General features: G+C 41.2%; 1 protein-coding gene across 1 annotated transcript in view; it reads left to right on the top strand.

Moving 5' to 3' along the window:
* The first annotated feature begins 230 nt into the window (after nucleotides 1-230).
* adcy1b (adenylate cyclase 1b) overlaps nucleotides 231-24733 on the top strand; it is a 117290-nt gene continuing 92787 nt past the window's right edge. The window contains exons 1-3 of the mRNA XM_037533725.1: nucleotides 231-1132; nucleotides 15026-15175; nucleotides 19723-19841. Coding sequence (XP_037389622.1) covers nucleotides 488-1132; nucleotides 15026-15175; nucleotides 19723-19841 — 914 coding nt within the window. The 5' untranslated portion in view covers nucleotides 231-487. The remainder of the gene's footprint in view (nucleotides 1133-15025; nucleotides 15176-19722; nucleotides 19842-24733) is intronic.

Below are 24733 nucleotides of genomic sequence, written 5' to 3'. Positions count from 1 at the left end.
AACGCGTCAGGCGCCTCTGAGCGGCCGTCTGCGTCTTAGTCGCTCAACTTCGCCGGGATTCTGGGAAACCGGGTGGGGTGGCCCTTTAACGCAAACTTTCAGATCGCGTTTGTGCGCGTGCGTGCGCGTGCCCCTCCTCGTCAATCTTCCGAATTACCCACATCACACACTGCGCACGCGTGATCCGGTCTGAGCCGCGCGAGCGCGAGGCTCTCCGTCTTTCGGTCACACACACGAGGACTCTCCGCGCGCTCACGGTCGCGAGCTGAGCCGAGCCGAGCCGAGCACACACAGTCCGGCACTCTCGCGCGGCACTCTCTTTCGCCCTTCTCCCGCAGGCGCGCGCGGCTGTTATGCGCGTTCTCCTTCCACGGGATCCTCCGTCCTGCCGCAGATAGCTCGCGCGCGCGAGCTCCGGGACGCCCGCGAGCTCCCGAAGGACCCCCGTCACCTCCCCCCCTGCTCGCCGGGTGTGGATGGCCGTGCCATGGAGGAGGAGGCTCCGTTCCGGAGAGTCAAGACGCGGCGGAAGAGGAGCCGGTGCCCGCGCGGCGTGCCGCTCCCGGCCATCGCGTGCGAGGACGAGTTCGACTGCAAGGAGCTCGAGGCGCTGTTCCGCGGCTACGGCCTGAAGCTCGAGCAGACCGCCACGCTCAAGGCGCTCGCCGTGCTCGTGGCGCTGTCCTGCGCGCTCGCGGCGCTCGAGCTGCTCTCCGGCGGCGGAGCTGGAGCGGCGGGAGGAGGAAGAGGAGGAGGAGGAGGAAGCTCGGCGACAGTGGCGCGCGCCTCGCACCCGGTGCACGGCGTGGTCTTCGCCTCGCTCTTCGTCGTCACCAACGTCAAGTACCTGCGCGCGGCGCAGCTGCAGCAGATCGCGCACCTCGCGCTCCTCTTCAGCTTCACCTTCTCGCTGCCCTGCTGCCCGTTTCCGCGCCTCACGCCCGGCAGCGCCGAGCCGCCCCCCGCGCCCGAGCACGGCGTCTGGCAGCTCATGCTCGTCACCTTCGTGGCCTACGCGCTGCTGCCCGTGCGGACGCTGTTGGCCGTGGTGTTCGGGATCGTGGTGGCCGTGTCGCACACGACGGTGACCGCCACGTCCGTCACGGTCAAAACGCAGAAACTCTGGAGAACGGTACGTTTTGTAGCTTTTCTGCTGTCTTTCTCTTTTAACGGGCCGATTCTGTGGTGGAAACGACCACCGCTGTTGAAGCCCCCCTCGTTGGGAACTTGAGTTCAGCACCACAGAGGAGTGGACAGCGCCACATGGAAGCCCTCAGTTAGAGTTTGGGATTTAGTATAATGCAATAAACACACATACAGAGTTGAGCGAGCTCGGCGTTGTTGACTTAGGAGATGAAGTATTGAACGGGTACCTTCATTAGTGACTCAACAATACTGAATCTCAAAAGGTTGAATTGTTTAGCAGAATAAACACTTACATGGCTGAATTAATGCCGGTAAGGTTGAGTTACTAACTACGGTGTTGACCCAACAGAGCTCAGTTAGCAACATTAACACCAACAGGGCTGACTTAACACCAACAGGACTGAATTCACACCCAACAGAGCTGAATTCACACCTGCAGGGCTGTATTCACACCTACAGGGCTGTATTCACACCTACAGGGCTGAGTTAACACCTGCAGGGCTGAATTCACACCTACAGGGCTGAATTCACACCTACAGGGCTGAAGGAATACTTGCAGGTTTGAATGAACACCTACAGGGTTGAATTCACACCTGCAGGGCTGAATTCACACCTACAGGGCTGAATTCACACCTGCAGGGCTGAAGTAATACTTGCAGGGCTGAATTGACACCTGCAGGGCTGAGTTAACACCAATAGGGCTGAATTAACACAGGCAGGATGAATTATTGCCTACAGGGTCACATTAACACCTACAGGACTGAGCTAACACCTGCAGGCTAAATTAAACACCTACAGGGCTGAGTCGATACGCTCAGGGCTACAGGGCTGAGCTAAGACCCACAGGGCTGAGTTAATATCTATAGATCTGAATTAATACTTACAGTGCTGAATTAACACCTGCAAGGCAGAGCTAACACCTACTGACCTACAGGGCTGAGTCAGCACCTACAGGACTAATTTAACACTTATGAGGCTGAGTAAACACCTACAGGGCTGAGTCAGCACCTACAGGACTAATTTAACACTTATGAGGCTGAGTAAACACCTACAGGGCTGAGTTAACACCTACAGGACTAATTTAACAGTTATGAGGCTGAGTTAACACCTACAGGGCTGAGTTAACACCTACAGGACTAATTTAACAGTTATGAGGCTGAGTTAACACCTACAGGGCTGAGTTAACACCTACAGGACTAATTTAACAGTTATGAGGCTGAGTTAACACCTACAGGGCTGAGTTAACACCTACAGGACTAATTTAACAGTTATGAGGCTGAGTCAACACCTACAGGGCTGAGTTAACACCTACAGGACTAATTTAACAGTTATGAGGCTGAGTCAACACCTACAGGGCTGAGTTAACACCTACAGGACTAATTTAACAGTTATGAGGCTGAGTTAACACCTACAGGGCTGAGTTAACACCTACAGGACTAATTTAACAGTTATGAGGCTGAGTCAACACCTACAGGGCTGAGTTAACACCTACAGGACTAATTTAACAGTTATGAGGCTGAGTCAACACCTACAGGGCTGAGTTAACACCTACAGGACTAATTTAACAGTTATGAGGCTGAGTTAACACCTACAGGACTAATTTAACAGTTATGAGGCTGAGTTAACACCTACAGGGCTGAGTTAACACCTACAGGACTAATTTAACAGTTATGAGGCTGAGTTAACACCTACAGGCCTGAGTTAACACCTACAGGACTAATTTAACAGTTATGAGGCTGAGTTAACACCTACAGGGCTGAGTTAACACCTACAGGACTAATTTAACAGTTATGAGGCTGAGTTAACACCTACAGGGCTGAGTTAACACCTACAGGACTAATTTAACAGTTATGAGGCTGAGTTAACACCTACAGGGCTGAGTTAACACCTACAGGACTAATTTAACAGTTATGAGGCTGGGTTAACACCTACAGGGCTGAGTTAACACCTACAGGACTAATTTAACAGTTATGAGGCTGAGTCAACACCTACAGGGCTGAGTTAACACCTACAGGACTAATTTAACAGTTATGAGGCTGAGTTAACACCTACAGGGCTGAGTTAACACCTACAGGACTAATTTAACAGTTATGAGGCTGAGTTAACACCTACAGGACTAATTTAACAGTTATGAGGCTGAGTTAACACCTACAGGGCTGAGTTAACACCTACAGGACTAATTTAACAGTTATGAGGCTGAGTTAACACCTACAGGGCTGAGTTAACACCTACAGGACTAATTTAACAGTTATGAGGCTGAGTTAACACCTACAGGGCTGAGTTAACACCTACAGGACTAATTTAACAGTTATGAGGCTGAGTAAACACCTACAGGGCTGAGTTAACACCTACAGGACTAATTTAACAGTTATGAGGCTGAGTTAACACCTACAGGGCTGAATTAACATAGACAAAGCTGACTGAATGCCTACGAGGTTGAATTAAGAAATACAGGGCTGATCTAACACCTATGAGGCTGAGGGAACATCCAAATGGCTGAGTTAATACCTACAAGGCTGAATTAACACTGATGGGGCTAAGTAAATACCTACAGGTTGAGTGAATGCCTAGAGGGTTGAATTAATGCAAGAAAGCAGCTCATTTTCCAGTATTGTGGCCAGCAATTAAAGTTTCAGCCTTTTGAGTGAGGTGAAATACAGGGCAGCCAATCAGAACAGAGCATATTAACATATAACAGTCTTAAAAACACAGTAACAAAAACAAAATGTTCACACATAATCAAACAACTAAACTACATTTACAGCAATAATGTTGAATCAACACCAAAATAGTTTGATTAACACCAAAACTCATTACTTTATGGCAATATTATTAAATAGTAGCCAAAAGGCTTGAATCAACCTAAACTGATTAATTTAGAACTGCAATATTGATTTAACCCTCATTTTCATGATGTTGCCTCAGGGCAACAAACTAATTTTCCTCACTTTACAATAACATTATACATATTTCAATACAATGATAGGGTTAACAATAATGGGAAGACTTTGAGGAAGTCAATAAACGGGTCAAAGTGTCTCTTGGTGGGCACTTTTAAAGCTTTTGAGTATCAATTTGTTTATTAGGCGATTTTGCACAGATATGATTGTTGACTAGAAGCAACATTTTGCCTCCGTGGAATGGATGTAGCTGCTCACAAGCCAGGTGTAACCTTTTTTAGGGAACTTAGCTCTATATTTCTTCCCATTGACACACAATGTTGCCTCAAAACGACATACCCCAAAAGGACCCCTGCACACATTATTATTATTATAACATTTTTTAATGTTCTTGAATGTAATAATCTGGCCCAGAAAACAGAAAAAAAGAATTTTTTGCAATAAAAAGTGAATTGAATTTTTTTAAATTGCTCTCATCATGCGTGCAGTAGAGGGTTAACACTGAAAACGCTGAAATAACACCTAAACCGGTTAATTCATGTAGAATTAACATAGAAAAAGTTCAACAAAACTCATGAATGAATGCCTGCACTATTGAATTTAAGCCCAAAGAGTTGAATTAACACCTAAACCAATTAATTTCCACCCATTGTTATATAATTAACATAGAAAAGGCTGGATTAACAGCTACAGTGTTGAATCCATAGCCGAACTGCCGATTTCACATCTAAAGAGTTATATTATCATTTGTGTTGATGATCCAGACACAGAGGACACAGGTCCCGCTAAACCTGCAGTACTGTAACGTTTGTATTGTAAGAACAGGTGGAACTGATAAGATCAGAGCAGTGATGCTGGGTCCCCATCTGGAAACCCCAATTTCAGCACCACTGTAGAGAACAGCGCCACAATCGGACACTCAGCGTTTTGATGCAAAGCAGAATCTTCAGTGTGGGTCATTTAAGTCCAGCTTTAAGAGTGAATTCAACACTAGGGTTTTATGGTGTGCCAGCCAAAATCACCCTACATGACAGAGAGGCTTATCGTGGCGCTGACCACTCCAGCAGAGTTTCCAGAGCAGATCTACTGTATGCTGTGTGTGCCTAGAGTGGATATGGCACTAGACGGTTTCTGTATAGGCCGTACAAGCTCTGTCCTCACGTAATATGAAGCTCTTAAACTGCATGTTTAGTGTTCAGTTATTAATATTAACGGTTACTATACTCTGAAAACTAGACATTATACAGAAACTGCTACAAAATATAGGTTCTGTAGTTGTGAGTGGCGTGTAGGCCCACATACAGCCCTTCATAGGTTAAGAAGGGGGTTAAGAGACTAATGAAATTTAGAGAATTGCATCATTATTATGTATATATTATAGACAGTACTGTGCAAAAGTCTTGGGCAGCTCAGGAAAATTTAAAAATGATAAATACAGTTAAACAAGATTTTTAGGGTGTTTTTTTTAAGCGCTATTAATATGTTAGGTTAGAAGAATATAGTTAGAAGAGCACAGGGTTGGGTCCTCACTGCACATTGCATGAATTGGTTCCATCACCTGATTTAATTTCATGAAGAATTGATTAGATAAAGTAGGTAATGTATGGTAACCGTTAGTACTGGACTTGACCTCTTTTTTTTTTGAACAAATATATATTTACTGCCCAAATAAATGGCTTCTCAGATACCTAAGACATCTGCGCAGTACTGCACATTATAGCATTTATAACTGAGTACAAATCAGCTGTAAGTAGAACAAGAAAGATGATATTGAAAGTGATGAAAGTAACTCAAGTAAACTGTAAACCTTTACGGTGTAAAATTTGGGGATTTGGAGCCCTCTCTGGCTGAAGTGTGTAACTGCGTGAAATGCAGAGAGGATTGTTTTGTAACATGGGTTGTGCTTCGGACCCCTTCCCTGAGGGGATGAATCCGATGATTGCGAGTGTGTCGAAAGAGAATTCAAAGAGAAACCAGTCATAACTTGTTGAAAGACGTCTCATGATGATTTGAAGGAATTGGTCAGACTATGAAGATGAGACGACACTAAATTCCCAAACTGTCAGTTGTTCTGTGTGAGGAGCTGCAGGACGACCTGCCGGCTGTGCAGCGAGTGGGCGGAGCTCGTTACTCTGACGTAGCAACAAGCTGCTTGTTAAGGAACTATAATCTGGCGGAAGGAACTGAACATTAAAACATATTAAACGCCGCGTTCACGGCCCGGTTTATTAATCTCTTACTTTATTTAACTGTCGTATAATAGTTAAACCTTTGGCTCGTGCCTGCAACCAAATCACAGCAATAAATATTTAGCGATAACACACTCCCTCTCGTGTCCTATGGCTTAAATGACTACTTCCAGCATAAAAAATAGAAATAGCCTATTTCGAGAGGTAATCGTCCAATTGCTTTACTCCTAATTTACATAAAGTTAAACTTTGCCCAACTTTGTTGCATCGCTGACTCCGCCCACTCCGCATCGCCAACGTTTGCGCTGCCTCCTGTCGGCAGAAATCTTCAGCTGTCATTGAAAATAAATGACCTCTGGCCGCTTCGTCGCATTGCCCATACCTCCGGTGTGAATGCAGGGTTGCAGGGTGTCTTGCAGCCGTGCACACACATCACATCTGTTTAACAGATCTTACATTCAGAAAGCTCACTAGATGTGAAGTTTGTAATATGGTAATAAGCAATCATCTCCAGTTTTGTTGGTAATGAAGGTACATGACATTCAGTACCATCATAAAGCAATAAGCCACGAGACGCTGTGCGTTACTGTGATTTTTTCATGGGAAGACCTTTAAACTTGTTCCCTGCTCCCTACATACTGCACTATGTAGCAATTTAAATACTGGATCCTGCAGCCCAACATCGCAAAATACAGCTAGGAAATAGTCATTTGGCACTCATCCACACTCAATAAATGATGCATTTGTCTGTAGAGGCTAGAATATCTAAACTTTCATAGCTAGCACATAGCTGTGTGGGATTCAGCCTGGGTTTGATGCTATGTTTGATTGAAACACAAGTGTTTAAGCTTTAACAAGTTATGACTGGATTCTCTTTGAATTCTCTTTCGACACACTCGCAATCATCGGATTCATCCCCTCAGGGAAGGGGTCCGAAGCACAACCCATGTTACAAAACAATCCTCTCTGCATTTCATGCAGTTACACACTTCAGCCAAATGCCCAAACAATAAAACAGCAGTATAAATGTCTAAAAATGTCACTTTATTGTTAATCACACCATAAGTGCTTCAATTCCAGCCTTAATTTCTGGCATTTGGCTGACGCTCTTATCCAGAGCGACTTACAATTTTGATCATTTTACACAGGTAGGCCAAGGTGGTGTTAGGAGTCTTGCCCAAGGACTCTTATTGGTATAGTGTAGGGTGTTTTGCCCAGGTGGGGATTGAACCCCAGTCTACAGTGTAGAAGGCAGTGGTGTTACCCACTATACTAACCAACCACTAATGATGGAGTTGTTTAGCACATCTTTTAACCTGTTAGCTAGCCGACCAGCCTAGTTCTAGTTAAGAACATAAGTTGCCAGCCCCTCAGTTTAAACAAAAAAATGGGTTCTTACTTCATCAGTATACTTGGTGGTCCATGTGAGCAGCATTAGAGTCAAAGATTATTCCATTTAAGGCTTTTTAAAGGGTTTTTTTCATGCTGTGGTGCATCAATACACAGATCAGCGGGGGCCATAGGTTAGTGTATATCACAGATTTTACAGTGGCTTTGAACGTGACTCAGCCAAACCGATTTTAGGACTGGAACTGTCCGTTTTATAAAACACCAAATTGCATTTTCACATGCAGTTGATTTATGTATATTGCAGTTATAACACAGATATGCATATTCAACTTGTTGCAATTGCCTTTAAATGACAGTTACTACCCGAAAGGGGACTTTATTACACTATTGTTGTTTCATTTTCATCCTAACTGACACAGTGTGGCTCGATAATCAGCCCTAAAGTGCTTACTGACCGGCACGCACCACATAGAGGATAAGAACCAGACTGAACTATTCGCAGAGTCTTGTTCAGAGGCCCCGAGAGAACCTGCTCTGTCTCACGCACTCGCGCTCTTACGCACTCGCGCTCATCTACACTGTCCGAGCTGTTGAGTAAGTAGGTCAGCATGCAGGGCACACAAACACCCCTCAAAGGGATTTTAGCACCGAGCCATAGTTTCCATTGTGCGCTACACCATCAGATTCATGACACAGAGTTGTCTGGGTTGGTGAGGGGAGAGCAGTGAGGTGTTTACAGTGTTGGAGGTTGCAGGACATTCTCAGGCTTGACTTTATTTCTTAGACCAACCCCAGCCTTAGTTCTCAATGTATTGTCCTTTTCTGTTCTTTCACTAATCTAACACACCTAATCCAACTCATCACCTAGTTGAGCTGGACCGCTTGCCTTGGAGCTGGGCTGTTATTTAATAAGGCAAATCATGTTTAACTATGAATTAAAAAAGCCTAGAAAACTTTTCACCACCATTGTAGTTGAAGTGGAGCGAAGCTACAGTGCAGATCTTCATATTTCAGTTATTTGCATTTTTAAATGGTATGAATGTTATGGAAATGATGTGAAACTGCACTAAAGCACTCGCCACACTGTAAAAAACGAGGTCAGTAGAACTCAAAATGATACAGTAACTGATCGCATGACTTTGTATGAGTTGACTCAACTTGAACTCAAACTTTAGTTGAATCAAAAATTCTCCCAGCCACTGTTTCTAGCTCTGCATCTCAGTTAGATAAACAGAAGTGAATTTGTGTCTTTTCGCTGTTTCCCCACTAGCTGGCGCTCCTTCTATCATGCAGTCCCATACGGCATGTTTTTCTCCTGGGCTTCTGGATATGGGCAGCTGTGGTACTGCTGGGATTCAAACTCCCAATCTCCTGATGTTGGGATGAATTATTAGACAGTTGCACCACATGAGATGATGTTGTGCTTTAAAATGAAAACAACTAATGTCTTCTCCAGTGTAGTTGGATGGGTGACTGAATATTTTTGGCCGTTTAATGTATGTAAATTTCATGAAGAAAGGACCAAATGAAATGACCTAAAATGACTTAGAAAAAATGGACTTCCATCAAAAGTAAAGTGTTTTTTTCCTTTCTCCTGTGAAGTTATCATAATGTTGACGTGAAGTTTCCTGCTTTGAGATTTGATCTCCACTTTTGAAATATGAGGCATTCTGGATTTTTGTTAAAATGATGTTTTGTTCTCGATGTTTTACAGCTTTCTCTGCCTGTTTACAATCTTCTACAGCTCTGTTGATCATTCTGGACACATCTAACATTTCTTCATTCCTACTTGTAGCTTCATGGTGTTCTACATATATTTTAAAGCTGTGATGTTGAAGCAGATGTGTGGATCATTTTCATGCATTTATCAGCGACCAAGTTTGGATTTGTATTATAGAAAACGCTGATTTTGAACGTTTGAATGATATTGTAGTTGCAGTATATACACATCATGTAGAAGAACATTTCCCAGACATGACAGCAAAAGTAATTTACCCTTAAATTCACATCCACATTACATCTTAAGGCTTATTATATGACAAAACAGTGCACACTGAGTGAGTTATTCTTATGTTGTAATATTTTAAGACAAAATAAGTTAACGTGCCCAATATAGAGAACACAGTTGTGCACATTTTAATGCACTGTTTACTGTTTATTTGCTGAATTTAACACAGCAAAAATACATACTAAAATCTGGCCTGTGCAAAAGTTATGGCATGTTTTATATTTTATTTTTTCCAATATGTTAAATTCATCATATACACAGACATTGTGCACCACAATTTGCACAAAATTGTCATATTTAAATTTTTTTGTAGAGGATGTCTTCAACAAACAAAGTATGTCATTTGACCAAGGTTGTTCAAACTTTTGCACACAACTATATAATAGAAGCCATTGGGCAGATGCCGAAGCTTTTTTCCCTTTTACTAATATCAGGAAATGTGTAGAAATGATTGTGTGTGGTTATGAACTGTATTCTACAGATAGAGATGAGGTTAAAATCCCTGAGTGTTCCTTTAAATTCAGCCTCAGCTCTGGTCTCGAAGGAGAGGAAGAAGCATTGCTTTATTGGCCGTGTATGTTATGTGTTAGAGCTTTTGGACTCCCACTCAAAAGCACACACCAAACTGTTATGTGTGAATTTTTCATCTCCCACACATCTGCCACGCCGTCCTTACACCCTGTTAATCTCGGAAATGTCGCAAGACGAAGGGCCAGTGGGCTTCAGCTGTAGGTGCTAGCTTTTTTCTGGCTTACATAAGAAATTATTCATTAAAAACACGTTACACAACTAAGTAAACTACAGACTACTCAAATGAGTCATGTGCTGTAAACTGCTCAGGCAAACTAGACTGCCTTTTTAGGGTGAAACGGTTTCAATGCACAAAAGAGGAGGAGATTTGGGTTTAAACTCAACCTGAAATCAAAACTGACTTTTTGGTTTGACAGCCAACTTGCAGCTCTTCATTTTGTAATTCTGCACTTTTTTGTACCAATAAATAGGTCACAGTTTTCAAGCTAGTACCAACAAACATTTCAGCAATGTAGACTATCTGAGAAATAGTATGCTTGTGCTTTTGGGACCAATCGCATGTGTGGTTTTTGTACAGTTTTCATTCCAACATGTTTTTTTCCTCATAGGAAATGAACGGCAGAATGTTGAAAAAGTGCAAATCAAATTGCCCAAGTAATGTCACAAAGGACATCTCCCACACTGACCTCTGTAGACATTATATATATATATATATATATACTCGCACAAATTAGCAATCACCTGGGAAACTACAGCAATGACATAGCAACACTTACGTAACAGTGGCCAAGCAACACTTTATCAACCATATGGGATTATAAAACAGTGACCACACAACACTTTAGCAAGGGATGACATAACAAAGGCCAAGCAACACCTTAGCAACCACCTGGGATAAAATAGCAATGGCTAAGCAAAACCTTAGCAACCACCAGGGGTAACAAAGCAGTTACCAAATATCATGTTTGCAGCAACTACTTGGGATAATACAGCAATGGCCTAGCAACACCGTCTTAATATTAAACTTAAAATTCAAAATCTAAAAGGTGAATTTCTTGTTTTCCTAAAATGTTCTAATAAAATGTAATCGCTTTTTTCTGCTTCTAAAATGTCACCTGATTCTTGATGACATCACCGTGCACCACCGGGCGGAGAAACGAGAAGTATAACTTTTACTTTAATATAACTTTTGAATTTAACATTGAAATCACTTATAATGTCAGATTGAGACCAAAGCTCAGAGACTACTAGTGAATTTCTTTTCTAATTTTATGCTAATTTAATTATTTTCCCTTTTTAAATTGTGTTGTATTAGGTAAGCATAACAATTTAAGTGAAAACAAGAATCTTTGAAGATATTTTACCATAAATTCCAGAATTTCCCAGCATCTGTTATAGTATTTATCTCTTTTGCTATAATGTTAAGTGAGTGCACAAGCTGGCATGGACCCTGTACGTTTCTACAAAAGCCTCTGATCAGTAGATCAAATCTACCTGAGTGTCGCCTGAACTGAGCATCACGTATGGAGCACAGTATTAAAGAGTTGCTTAACCACAAATAGTGCAAAATCCTGAGTAGTTATTCTTCATCATAACTTTTCTTTAATTCTTGTTATTTGTTTTTATTCTTTCAAGGTTCTAAAAGATTGTTATTCATTTTCAGGGTTGAATGAAATAAATCCCAGATTCTCAGGGGGATCTCAGGCTTTTGGACCTCACTGTATATTAGAACATATCAGCTGTTCTAACACTCAGTCTCTCCTGCTTCTTCACATTAATAACTCCATTTCAGCTCCGCTTCACCACCAGCCCACCACAAGTGTTAATGGAGTGCGGTGTATAACCCCTGTGTGTGTGTGTGTGTGTGTGTGTGTGTGTGTGTGTGTGTGTGTGTGTGTGTGTGGAGAGGAGTGTTTTAAGGCCACAGTTGTTTCACACCTTGACACACAGATCGCTCTGAACTGAACTAAAAACATCCGTCACACAAAGCTGCAGCTTAGAGAGTTTCGCTGCTGCTTTACACGTCAGCCTGTGACTAAATACTGACCTCCATCAACAGATCTAAAGACACTGCAGCTTGGCTTTAAGCTCTAATATAGATTCTAATATAGAAATATGTATCTTCTGTCTACACCTACTGTTTACAGAAAAAAGAAAGAAACAAAGAAAAAGAATGAAGCAATTAATTAAACACATGGAAAACAAAAATAAATAATAAACTGATGAACGGAGCATCCTGCAAACGCAACTGAACAACCAACTAACGAAATAACAAGACAAACCAACCTGCTAACTAAATAAATAAACAAACGCATAAATAAATAAATAAATAGAGCATCATGTAAACCAACTAACTAACTAACTACCTAAAATAAAATAAATAACTAGTCAACTAAATGGAACCAACTAAAACAAAATAAATAACCAACTAACATAAAACAACATAAAACAACTAGTGAATTAAATAGAACTAAGTAACCAACTGAATAAATAAATAAATAAATAAATAGAGCATCAACTAACTAAATAGCTAACCAACTAACATAAAACAATTAACTATTGTATTAAGTAGAAATAACTAAACATGACTAACTAAATAGAGCATCTATCTATCTATCTATCTATCTATCTATCTATCTATCTATCTATCTATCTATCTATCTATCTATCTATCTATCTACTTTACTAACAAAGTAATGAAAAATAACTAACAAACAATAAAAACAACCAACCAACCAAATAATGAAGGACATAAATGATGCAACCAGCAAAATAACTAACTAACCAGCTAACTAACCAAAGAACTACATAAATTATGCAATAAACTAATGGAAATGAATTTATTAACAAAAATAATGAAAGCCAATTAACTAAATCAGAATAACTAACCAACTAACTAAACATCAAAATTCACTAACTAGAGAATTACATAAAATTAACTCACACACATGAAATAACCAAGTACTGAACTAAATAAATAACTAGCTGATGTAAATAATGTAAAACAACTAATGAAATAAAATACTAATGAACTTACTAACCAACTAAGTAAATAAATAAATAAATAAACAAACGCAGCAGCCTGCAAAATAATTGACAAGTTCACTCACTGAATCCTTATCTAATTAATTAATGACATAAGACTAGCTAATTAACTAATTAAATGACTAACTCGTTAAAAAAAAATAAACAGCATCCTGCAAAATAACTAACTAACTAAATAAATAAATAAACAAACAACTTTCTTACTCAATAACTAACTTACTCACTAACTAACCAAATAAATAATTAAATTCTAGTAAACAGATCACCCTGTAAAACACACACACACACACACACACACACACACACACACACACACACACACACACACACGTATATATATATATATATATATATATATATATATACATTTTTTTCAGGCTGAATAAGTAAATTAATGTCGCTCTCTACCATCATGTAGCACTGATTTACAGCACACTAAAAGACTAAATGTTCTGTTGTGGCAGAAAGCCAATGCTCTGAAAAGCCGCCTTAACTGATTGATTGATTAACCAATGAGCATGGGCACTAAAAAAAAACATGTTGTGACCTGGCAGCATTAGAGCTGTCCGTTATTGACCACTGGCTTCACCAGTAAGGTTAAAAATATCCACCAGTTTTGAAATGAAATGACGGCAGAGCTTGGTGTGGAAAAAATGTGCTTTTACGTAAACGTCTAAATGAAGCATATAAAAGATTCACTGTTACTAAACAGAACAAAAAATAAGAAGCATAATTACAAGTAAAAAGGACTTTGGATAACAGATGCCAATAATAGAAAGTGCCACATTTAAACTAAAAATAAATAAGCAATATAAGGAATAATAAGCTAAAAAATATGCTAATATAAGGAAAATAATCATCTCAGAGTTAATCTATCATTCCAGAGCGAAAACGTGTATAAATAAGTGAGCCTTAAACTTTGAGCCTTCAGCTATCCACCTACAGCCAACTTCATGGCAGCTGGTGTGAGGATGACGCTTGGAAAGGTCAATTAGAGAGTCGTGTAGGATCTGGTGTTTGGTTCTGAGGCTGGTTCTTTGGGGAAACATTTAGTAAATGTGAATACTTCAAGTTTACAGAATCTCTACATAAGCAAAAGAGGAACCCTTACGTTACATAACGTTCTTGGAACCTTAAAAGATCCTTCACACTCTCAGATCTCTTTATCGGACTTGGTTCTTTAGGGTACTAAACGGTACTCGGTCCTTCTATGGCAGTGTTTCACTCACATGATGACAGCGATGTTAAAAAAATACTTTATTTCACTTTTCTTGCATAAAACGGCCCTGACTATTAAAATCTAATAAAACACAGTGCATGGCTGAGTCCTTTTGGGTGTACGTTGCCTTAAGGCAACATGGTGCAACAGTGTAAAGACGTTATACCGAGCATTATAAGGACCAGAATAGTTTTTTCATCTAAATATTTCAAATGAAACTCTGTTACTAAACAATTTGTTGATCTTTAAATACTAAAAATGCTAAAAGAAAGTCTTTCAAATGAAAACACAGTACCAAAATGAAACTCCAAGAAGTGAAGGTTTAAGAAGGTCCAACCAGAGACAGCATGACCTGCATGTTTTTATTGGTTCGTTCAAATTCTTCCCGTCGTTATGCTTCATTATTAGCATTCTGTTGACTGGAAATGTGCGTCATGGCACTGTAAAGTGAAGAAAATGGGTTTGTTGCCCTGAGGCAACATTATGTGATGGTGGGTAAAGGAACCCTTTTGGCACTTGTTTTCAGGGGTGTTCTCTTATTACCCTGAGGTGCTGGATTAAGTTGGATCATCTGTTTTGTTTGCTCTACATGCACATTAGACTCAATATCACATAACCGTCTGTGTGTGTTTAACAGCTGGTGGCCAACACGGTGCTCTTCACCAGCGTAAACCTGTCTGGTCTTTTCGTGCGGATCCTGACGGAGCGCGCTCAGAGGAAGGCCTTTCTGCAGGCGCGGAACTGCATCGAGGAGCGACTGCGCATGGAGGACGAGAACGAGAAGCAGGTAACACCATCGACCTCGATCCCCCAAACGTGAAGAGCCAAGACATTTTTGGCGTCTGAAGTTTGCTTATTTAGTTTTGCCCTAAAGCCACGAGACCAATGTAGCTAACAACTAATGACGGATTAGAGCCTCCAGCTCCCACAGTGCAAACTGCATATCTAAATATCGAAATCGTCTCAGAAAATGGGGAATCGTCGCATAATTTCCCAAAGGCTTGCTTGTATGGCTCGTCTCTACCCAACTAGATCAAAGTCTAAGTTGAAAACATGTTTCAGACTTTTAACCGACCGATTTTAGACTAAAATCCTGTCCTTTGAGTGACCTTATACCTTAAAGGGGAACTCCCTCAACTTGGCAGAATGAATTAGTTTAATGGTTTCAGTGTAAACACAATCATTCAGGGTGCTTTGGTGTGAAACCGCCTTTCTAGAGAAATTTAGAGTCAAAATTGTTCACCATTATAGTGCTAGGAACCAGACGTCCGTATGTCTTTAGTACAATATCACCATCTTATCTGCTAGCAAAATGACCAGTGAACTTACACGTGTCTTGTCACGTCAAGAGGCTTTTATTATCATTCCATCTACAGTGGAGTGAAATCACGCTCCTCCAGGAACGACACGGTGCGACATGGAACAACAAGTGCAAACGTGCAGACATAGTGTGCAAACAAATATTAAGCCAGAAACAATTTAATCTTCTTCTTCTTTCGGCTGCTCCCTTTAGGGGTCTCCACAGCGGATCATCTGCCTCCATCTTGCCCTATCCACTGCCTCTTCTACTTTCACACCAACCATCTCCATGTCCACCTTCACTACATCCATAAACCTTCTCTGAGGTCTACCTCTTCTCCTTCTGCCCGGCAGCTCCATCTCCAACATTCTTTGCCCAATATATCCACTATTCCTCCTCAACACATGTCCAAACCATCTCAACCGCCTCAGTCAGAGACTGCCTCTACCAGTGCAGTTTCTAAAGCTTTACCATCCAGTCTTCAGACAGAGATCCTCTTAGCTTCTATTTGGTATTATTAAATGGTAAACACTGGTTGACCAGAGGAGGACGTGTCTCCCCTTGTGAGTCTTGGTTCCCCCCAAGGTTTCTACCTCCAGTCTGAGGGAGTTTTTCCTTGCCATCCTCGCCTCTGGCTTGCTCACTGGGGGAAATATGTTATAACTGTATGTTTTCAAACTTCTGTAAAGCTACTTTTTGACAACATTTTTGACACATCAAAACTTGAATTGAATTGAACTAAACTGAAAGTTTGGGTGGTGACAATTTTAGCTCACTTTGAGCAGAGCTCAAAAACACTAGCCAGTACCTGAAACACAGCTTTGAACAGCTGCACATAAAATGATTATATTTTTCATTAAAACACAAAAATGTTCAGGTCATTGGAGGATATATGTGTTTCCGTAGTGACAATCCACAATGTCTCACACAGATATTCAGACATCGGGACACATTCACATCAACATAATGGGATCTAACTGTTCACCATGTGGCCATGAGGGACAGGGATGCAGCCTCACTTCCTGCTCTAAAATGCAGGGGTGTGGCTAAAGTAAGGCTCCGCCCATGAACTCAAACTCTTAGAATTTCGGTGGTGACATGAAAACGTTAAAATCTTAAAAATCATTGTTTAAACATTAAAAAAAAAGTCAACTGTGTAATTTTAGGAGGTTGGCACAGTTACCTCAGACAGAAAGAGCCCTGAAATTGATGGGTTTGTATATGTCGCTTATTAATCTCTTAAACATCCAGAGTTTAATAGATAATAACACAATACTTGTACATATCGAAGGTCTGAATCCTTAATTGTTTTTTGAGTATTTTCTTTACTCTGGAACCACAGTTTTAAACTAATTCAGTACAGTGGTCCATAAAGAGCAGCTAAAGTATGTGGCGTAGTTAAAAACCGTAGTAGCCGCCACATGAAACAAAGTTTGTCTCTACTTTTGACCGTATTTATAGATAACAAGCACGCCCTTTATATGAAACTAACTGGTACATTAGCCTCATACGCTCTCAGAAAAAGTCACTTCACTGTCACTGGGGTGGGACACTCAGGGGTACATCTCAGTGCCTTTAGTCAGGGAGCATAATTGCATCATAATCCATTCCAGTTTATATTTTCTAAGATGTGTTGACTCCACACGTCCTGTCTTCACTCCAGGCCTTTTAATTGTTCTGTTTAAAACATGCACTCTCAGAAATAAAGGAACGAAACTGTCACTGGGGCAGGACCCGTCTTGCCACTGGGATGGTACCCTCAAGGGTACATCTCAGTACCTTTACTCAGGGAACCTAATTGTACCGTAATGCAGAAAAGTTCTATATTTTACACATTCCACACACCCCGTCTCGTCTCCAGGCTTTAATTTTACCGTTCTGTTTTAAAACATTCGATTATGGAAAGGTACAAATAAAAACTTTTCACCTGGAAAAACTAATTTAAGGTTCATAATTGGACCTTAAAACCACTGTAGTACCTTTGGGGGAACATTTACATTGTTTGTACCTTGAGAACAGTGTGGTACGTTATGTAAAGGTTCAAATACCTCTGGCCTGGGCAAAAAAACAAAACAAAACAAAAAAACACATTTACACGGGTTCACAATTGGACCTTAAAACTGTACATTTTCATCATTTGTGCCTTCAAGAAGAAAAATGTACCTGCACAGAACCTTTACCCGGACAGTGTAGCTCCAAAGAAGACATAAACTGGCAAGGTGGTTGGTTAGTGTAGTGGTTAACACCTTTGCCTTCTATGCTGTAGACTGGGGTTCAAGCACCCTGCACTATACCAATAAGGGTCCTTGGGCAAGACTCCCAACACCACCTTAGCCTACCTGTGTATAATGATCAAATTATAAGTTGCTCTGGATAAGAACGTCAGCCAGATGCCACAAATGTTAGACAGCAGGCATTTCTTTGATTGGTTGATTACATTTGGGAAAGTGTGTAGGTCTGGTTCAAACATTTGTTTACGCAAATCTCCCATGGTAACAGGGTTACCGGATGGAAATTCTGCCATCCCGCTCACGGAAAGCTTCTTTAGCCAGTCAGCTCTTTCACAGAGATCTAGAGATCTGCTACCCGACCCAAGCCTGATAGAGCCCCACAGCTTACTGGGGCTTTGGTCTGAGGTCAGGCTGATTTTCTACGTACAGCAGGTCGGTTTATTTTAGTGATGAAATCAAGGCTGTTAATGGGGTGTTAATTACTTTGCTGCAGCAACAGCCTCTACTCTTCTGAGAAAGCTTTACACTAGATGTTGCAACATTGCTGTACGGATTTGATTGCATTCAGCCACAAGAGCATTAGTGAGGTCAGGCACTGATGTTGGATGATCAGTTCTGGACACTCCAACTCCATCACTCCAGAGAGCTCCATCACTTCAGAGAAAGCCCAATGCTGGGGGTATTTATACCCCTCTAGCTGACACTTGGCATTGGGCATGGTGACCTTAGCTCATGTGTGGCTGCTCTAGCACGTCCCATTCCATTGGTCAGTGGTTTTCTATGTAGATTCTCCAAGCTGTGTGCACAATTCAACACCCATGTCAGCAATGTCTGTCTGTCTGTCTGGATAGTTATAGTGTATATTGCTATGCTAACTCTCTGTTTGGTGTGTATGTTGTATATGATTAGTTTGTCTGTAAATAAACTGGCTTTCGTTTTATTATTCTTTATTTTAATTGTTTATTGCTAATAACATCAGGTCTTGAACTACAGTAAAAAATAGCCAGTTGGCTGAAGTAGGCGCATTCATTTTGGTTTAATAATGTGAATTTAAAGACAAATCCCATCAATTAATCAAAGTTTTGGCATAACTCAACCACTGAGATGTGAACAGAGTCATTCAGAGTGGTTTGGAGTGAAATGGTTCATTGTAGAGTCTCTGATTTCTTTACAGTGATGGTGATAGGAACCAGGGGTCGCCATGACTACTACACAGATCTAGCCATATTCGTTTACTATCCAAATAAAATCCAGATAAATCTGAACAAAATAGGTTTTCTTTGGGGACTATTTTGTTATCCCTCATCTCAAAACTATAACTAATAACAGTCTCAGGCATCAGTCGCTGTATTCATAACCTTTTCTTGTAATTATGTCCGTGAGGGAGTTTTTAGAGACATTAAACCCTTCAGACGTCTGGTTCCTATCACCACCACTGTGAGCAGTTCTTACTCTTTAAATGACTCTGTTTACATCTTAACCATTTAATTTTCTCCTATTTTGAAAGGAACAGTGGGATTCCCTTTCAGTTGTTCTCTGATGTGAATCTGATTCAGCTGCATCAGTTTTGAAAGCTCAGAGTTTATCATTGTTATTATTATTATTATTATTATTATTATTATTATTGCTGTGTTTTGTGTTGATTGTTCATATTGTTCATCGTTCATACCAGTTCAGCTCGAACCGATGTTACGTCAGGTGTTCATCTCTTCTTTCTCTCCCTTTTATCAGTGCTTTAATGAGATTTTCACCTTTCTCTCCCCAACACTTCACAAAAAATGCAACACCTCCACACACTTGTAGGAGCGGCTGCTGATGAGCCTGTTGCCCAGGAATGTGGCGATGGAGATGAAGGAAGACTTCCTGAAGCCTCCCGAAAGGATCTTCCACAAAATTTACATCCAGCGCCATGACAACGTCAGGTAGGCCGCTCCGCCATTTCTGCCTTGGAGCTTTGCTGCGACCTCGCTCGGGAAGGTCACGGGAAGTCCTCAGAAGAGATTTATCGAGCTTCTGCAGGAGCTTTACATCAAAGCTGCCAGCAAGCGTCTTCTTTGATAGATTATGTCGCTGTTTTTCCTCAAATACTTACTGTATCTGTTGAAATGTCAGCTGAGTTTTCACAGCAGGCATGCAAATTTGGTCAAAGTGGTTCATTCATATATATATATATATATGTGTGTGTGTGTGTATGTATATATATATATATATATATATATATATATATATATCACTGCTGTCTGAAGAAAACCTTGTATCTCCTTTTTTGGACATTTTTCAGTTTTTGATATAATTTCATAGTGTCTGTTGTCCTTTATATTGCTTGTAAATTTCATGATGAATGGACCAAAGGAAATGACCCAAAATTACTTGGAAAAAATTCTGGTTCCATTGACTTACATTGAAAGTAAAGTAGGTTTTTTACCTTCTCCTGTAAAGTTACCATTTTGGAGATACAAGGATTTCTTCTGACAACACTGAACTCTCTCTCTCTCTCTCTCTCTCTCTCTCTCTATATATATATATATATATATATATATATATATATATATATATATATATATATATATATATACACTCACCAGCCACTTGGACCCCCTTTTGCCTTCAGAACTGCCTTAATTCTTCATGCCACACTTTCAACAAGGTGCTGGAAACTTTGTAACTATTTATGATTTAGTCATTGTTACAGATGGATTACAGGGGTACAGCCTATGTAATTACACATGCATATCTTTTTGATACAGTTATTACTATGGAATAACTGTGTTGTTACATGGACACCTAATCACATCACATTGGTTAATGCCATTCAGTGATTACACTGGACCTACATAACAACTGCACAGGAACTTTGCTGTAGTGTTAAAGTTACGCTGTTCCAGTCTGATTACAAATGTAATTACGTTTCTGTTACTAACCTTGTGTAATTACATGAGAGAGATTAAGCTGTTACAACATGGTTGTTGCATCTGTTGTTCATATGTAACTACACAGTTATTAGAGACACTGTCAGTGTTAGCTTACATTTCTTCAGCTGCAGTGAAATTTGCCTTTGAATCAAAGGGTTTTCAGTACTTTGAGGTATTTATAGACATTTAGGCGCAAAATATGTCGGCAATCTTAGATGGATCAAGGATGGAAGAGCTGAGAAAACCGAGGTGGAGAATGATTCAGCCTGCATGGAGCCATTTGGAAGAGTTTATTTAGTGACATCTGACCATTTGCACTTATAGCTCAACGTATGTTTTACCACCTACCAGGTGTAGATGTTCACAGTAGTCTTCCCAGGTATGAAATTGAAGCTCGAACTCGATCTGCACTCATGACTTTCAGACCTAGCACGACCCGGCTCGACTGGCGCTGCTAAATTTGAAACCGGGCCCCGACCTGAACCCACTCGCACACACTAACAGAGATGGATTATCACAGACACGAGTGTACAGAGCTTTGCTGTGTCACTGTGGGCTTGGGTTGACCGATTGACAATGTCATCTTGGGATAAACTGGCATTTCAGACAGCTGTAATAGACTAACTGTATTTATCAACAGCATGTTTTGTGGAACATCACATATCCTCCTCTGATCAACTGTTAGCCCCACTGCGTTAAAGGTCCTGTGACTGATATACTGTTTTTAATTTTCATTACTGCTTTAGCTATAGACCAATGTCGTTAGAAAACGAACCCCAGGCTGAGTCAACCTTGAAGCTTTACGTGACAAATGGCTCCAGCCCAGCTCCAAACCTGATATTTTGTCAAGTTGGATGGCAGAACTTTAATTCATAGTGGAGAGATGAATGGACTAGCAGTGCTGTAGGCCTGATTCTACTGTCCATAAATGGTCAGAGAGTGTAGAATTACACCCACAGAGCGCCTTTGGTACCATTGCACGTTTGAGTTTACAAGTTTGAGTTTCTCTTCCTCTTTTTTATGGGAATGTTGGGAATAGAGACGAAATACCAGTACAACTAGTCTAAGGATTTTGTTTGAGCCAGTCAGCTAGATTGTAGCTTCACTTCGTCGCAATTCTTTTGCATAAAGTTGAGAACTCTTGTCGTCGCTTGCCACTCTGCTGCTGTGTCGCTTACTGCTTGTCACTAAATCACGCCTACAAATCACATCCTCCCACAGGAGATGACTGGATCGCTATCGCTCTGCGAGTGTGAACATACAGTTAGTCTCGAAAGCCAGATTTCTGCCTGGCAGCACAGAGGGGAATGCTTTACTCCATGTAACATGGCCAAGAACGGCTAACTTTGAGAGGAAGAGGCCGTTTGACTGGCATGACAAGCGGCCATTCACAGCCTGCTGTTTTGGCATGGCATGTAGAGGAAGGAAGGAGAATAGACAACGAATATATCTTTCTTAGAAAGGCTCATTTAATCGTCACAATGCCCAGTGCAAGTGTTCACTATAGCAGACTAGAATTGAACTAAGTTGCTTTCTGCCTGAATGATAAAACTCCCTGCACAGCTGTGCAAGTGCACGGATGTTTGGATAACCAATCAGAACACGCATAGAGAAATCTTCAGATTTATGGCCAGCTTTGTGTGCAAAATGTATTTTGGAGCTTTCTGTTTCCTTGAGGGATAGGCTCCATCACCCCCCGCGACCCTGAGGGGGAAGCGGCTTAGAAGGTGTGTGTGTGTGTGTGTCCATGTGGGGGGACTGCCTGAGGTTGAGACTACTGAACTCTTCAAGGTGATGCAAAATAGTGGTGGCACCACTTTACTGTAGGTCAGATTCTTAAGACTGCGTGATAGTTATGTAGGCCTTTCATGGCAGCTGGCATAAACCTACATGAACATTTATAAAGCCTTATTCCAGTAAGCTTCAGTTTCATAAAGGCTGCTTTTGTCAGCTTCACTTAGGTGTCATAACACTTTCTTGGGTGAAATGACAGCCTGTTCTGAGAGCTGACTTTGTAGCTTGGTGTATTTTTATGTCCAACACATAACAGTGATTATGTTACACAACTAGACAAGTGAGGCTGCAAAATCAAACACAGGTGAGCGGTTCTAAAAGGATGCTTTGAAACAGAAACGTAAATTTGCTGTTTTGTAGTTCTGTTTTGATTCTGAACTGTTATAACACAGTTATGTATATTTTCTCTGGTCCTTTAGTGAAGTGAGCATCATTAATATGCCTAGAAGATTTGAGAAAGTCACTTGGCAGTGCCCTGACACTGTAATGACAGATTATACACTATATTTCCAAAATTATTCACGCACCCATCCAAATCATTGAATTCAGGAGTTCCAATCACTTCCATGGCCACAGGTGTATAAAGCCGAGCCCCTAGGCCTGCAGACTGCTTCTACAGCCATTAGTGAAAGAATGGGTCGCTCTCAGGAGCTCAGTGAACTCCAGCGTGGTGCCGTGATCGGACGCCACCTGAGCAACAAGTCCAGTCGTGAAATTTCCTCACTACTAAATATTCCACAGTCCACTGTCAGTGGGATTATAACAAAGTGGAAGCGATTGGGAACGACAGCAACTCAGCCACGAAGTGGTCGGCCACGTAAAATGACAGAGCGGGGTCAACGGATACTGAGGGGCATAGTGCGCAGAGGTCACCAACTTTCTGCAGAGTCAATCACTACAGACCTCCAAACTTCATGTGGCCTTCAGATCAGCTCAGGAACAGCGTAGAGAGCTTCATGGAATGGGTTTCCATGGCCGAGAAGAAAGCATCGAATGCAGTGGAGTAAAGCGCTGCCACTGGACTCTATAGCAGTAGCGACGTGTTCTCTGGAGTGACCAATCACGCTTCTCCGTCTGGCAATCTGATGGACGAGTCTGGGTTTGGTGGTTGCCAGGAGACTTGGTACTTGTCTGACTGCATTGTGCCGAGTGTAAAGTTTGGTGGAGGGGGGATCATGGTGTGGGTTGTTTTTCAGGAGTTGGGCTCGGCCCCTTAGTTCCAGTGAAAGGAACTCTTAAAGCTTCAGCTCCAAGAGATTTTGGACAATTTCATGCTCCCAACTTTGTGGGAACAGTTTGGGGACGTCCCCTTCCTGTTCCAACATGACTGCACACCAGTGCACAAAGCAGGTCCATAAAGACACGGATGAGCCAGTTTGGTGTGGAAGAACTTGACTGGCCTGCACAGAGTCCTGACCTCAACCCCATAGATCACCTTTGGGATGAATTAGAGCGGAGACTGTGAGCCAGGCCTTCTCGTCCAACATCAGTGTCTGACCTCACAAATGCACCTCTGGAAGAACGGTCAAAAATTCCCATAAACACTCCTAACCCTTGTGGAAAGCCTTCCCAGAAGAATTGAAGCTGTTATAGCTGCAACGGGTTCGCCGACATCATATGAAACGCTTTGGATTTCATATGCATGTGAAAGTGAGCATTAATATGCTTATAAGATTTTAGGAGGCCCTAAGGCAATGCCATGACACTGTAGTGGCAGAGTTATATATATATATATATATAATGTATATTTTCTCTGATACAGCCTTTATGACAACTGCTGCTTAGTGAAATGTGCCTTTATTAATGTTTAGCTGTGTTGTCAGATGAAAACCATCGGATTTGGATTTTTCGTTTTTCAGTTTTTGACATATTTTGAAAACACGTGTCGCCCTTTAATGAATGGACCAAAAGAAACAGCCCAGAATGATTGGAAAAAAATCTGGTTCCATTGTCTTGCATTAAAAGTAAAGCATGTTTTTTCCTTCTCCTGTAAAGTTCCCATTTTGGTGATATGAGATTTTCTCCCCACAACAGCGATATGTAGTTTTTCATCAGCAGTCATGAAAGACTTGTGCACCTATCCCTCGCCTTATGAGAATAAGATACCA

The sequence above is a fragment of the Pygocentrus nattereri genome, chromosome 2 (genome assembly GCF_015220715.1).
Source record: "Pygocentrus nattereri isolate fPygNat1 chromosome 2, fPygNat1.pri, whole genome shotgun sequence".
NCBI lineage: Eukaryota > Metazoa > Chordata > Actinopteri > Characiformes > Serrasalmidae > Pygocentrus > Pygocentrus nattereri.
The sequence above is the reverse complement of the archived record's forward strand: the minus strand, read 5'-3'. Positions and strand labels throughout refer to the sequence as shown.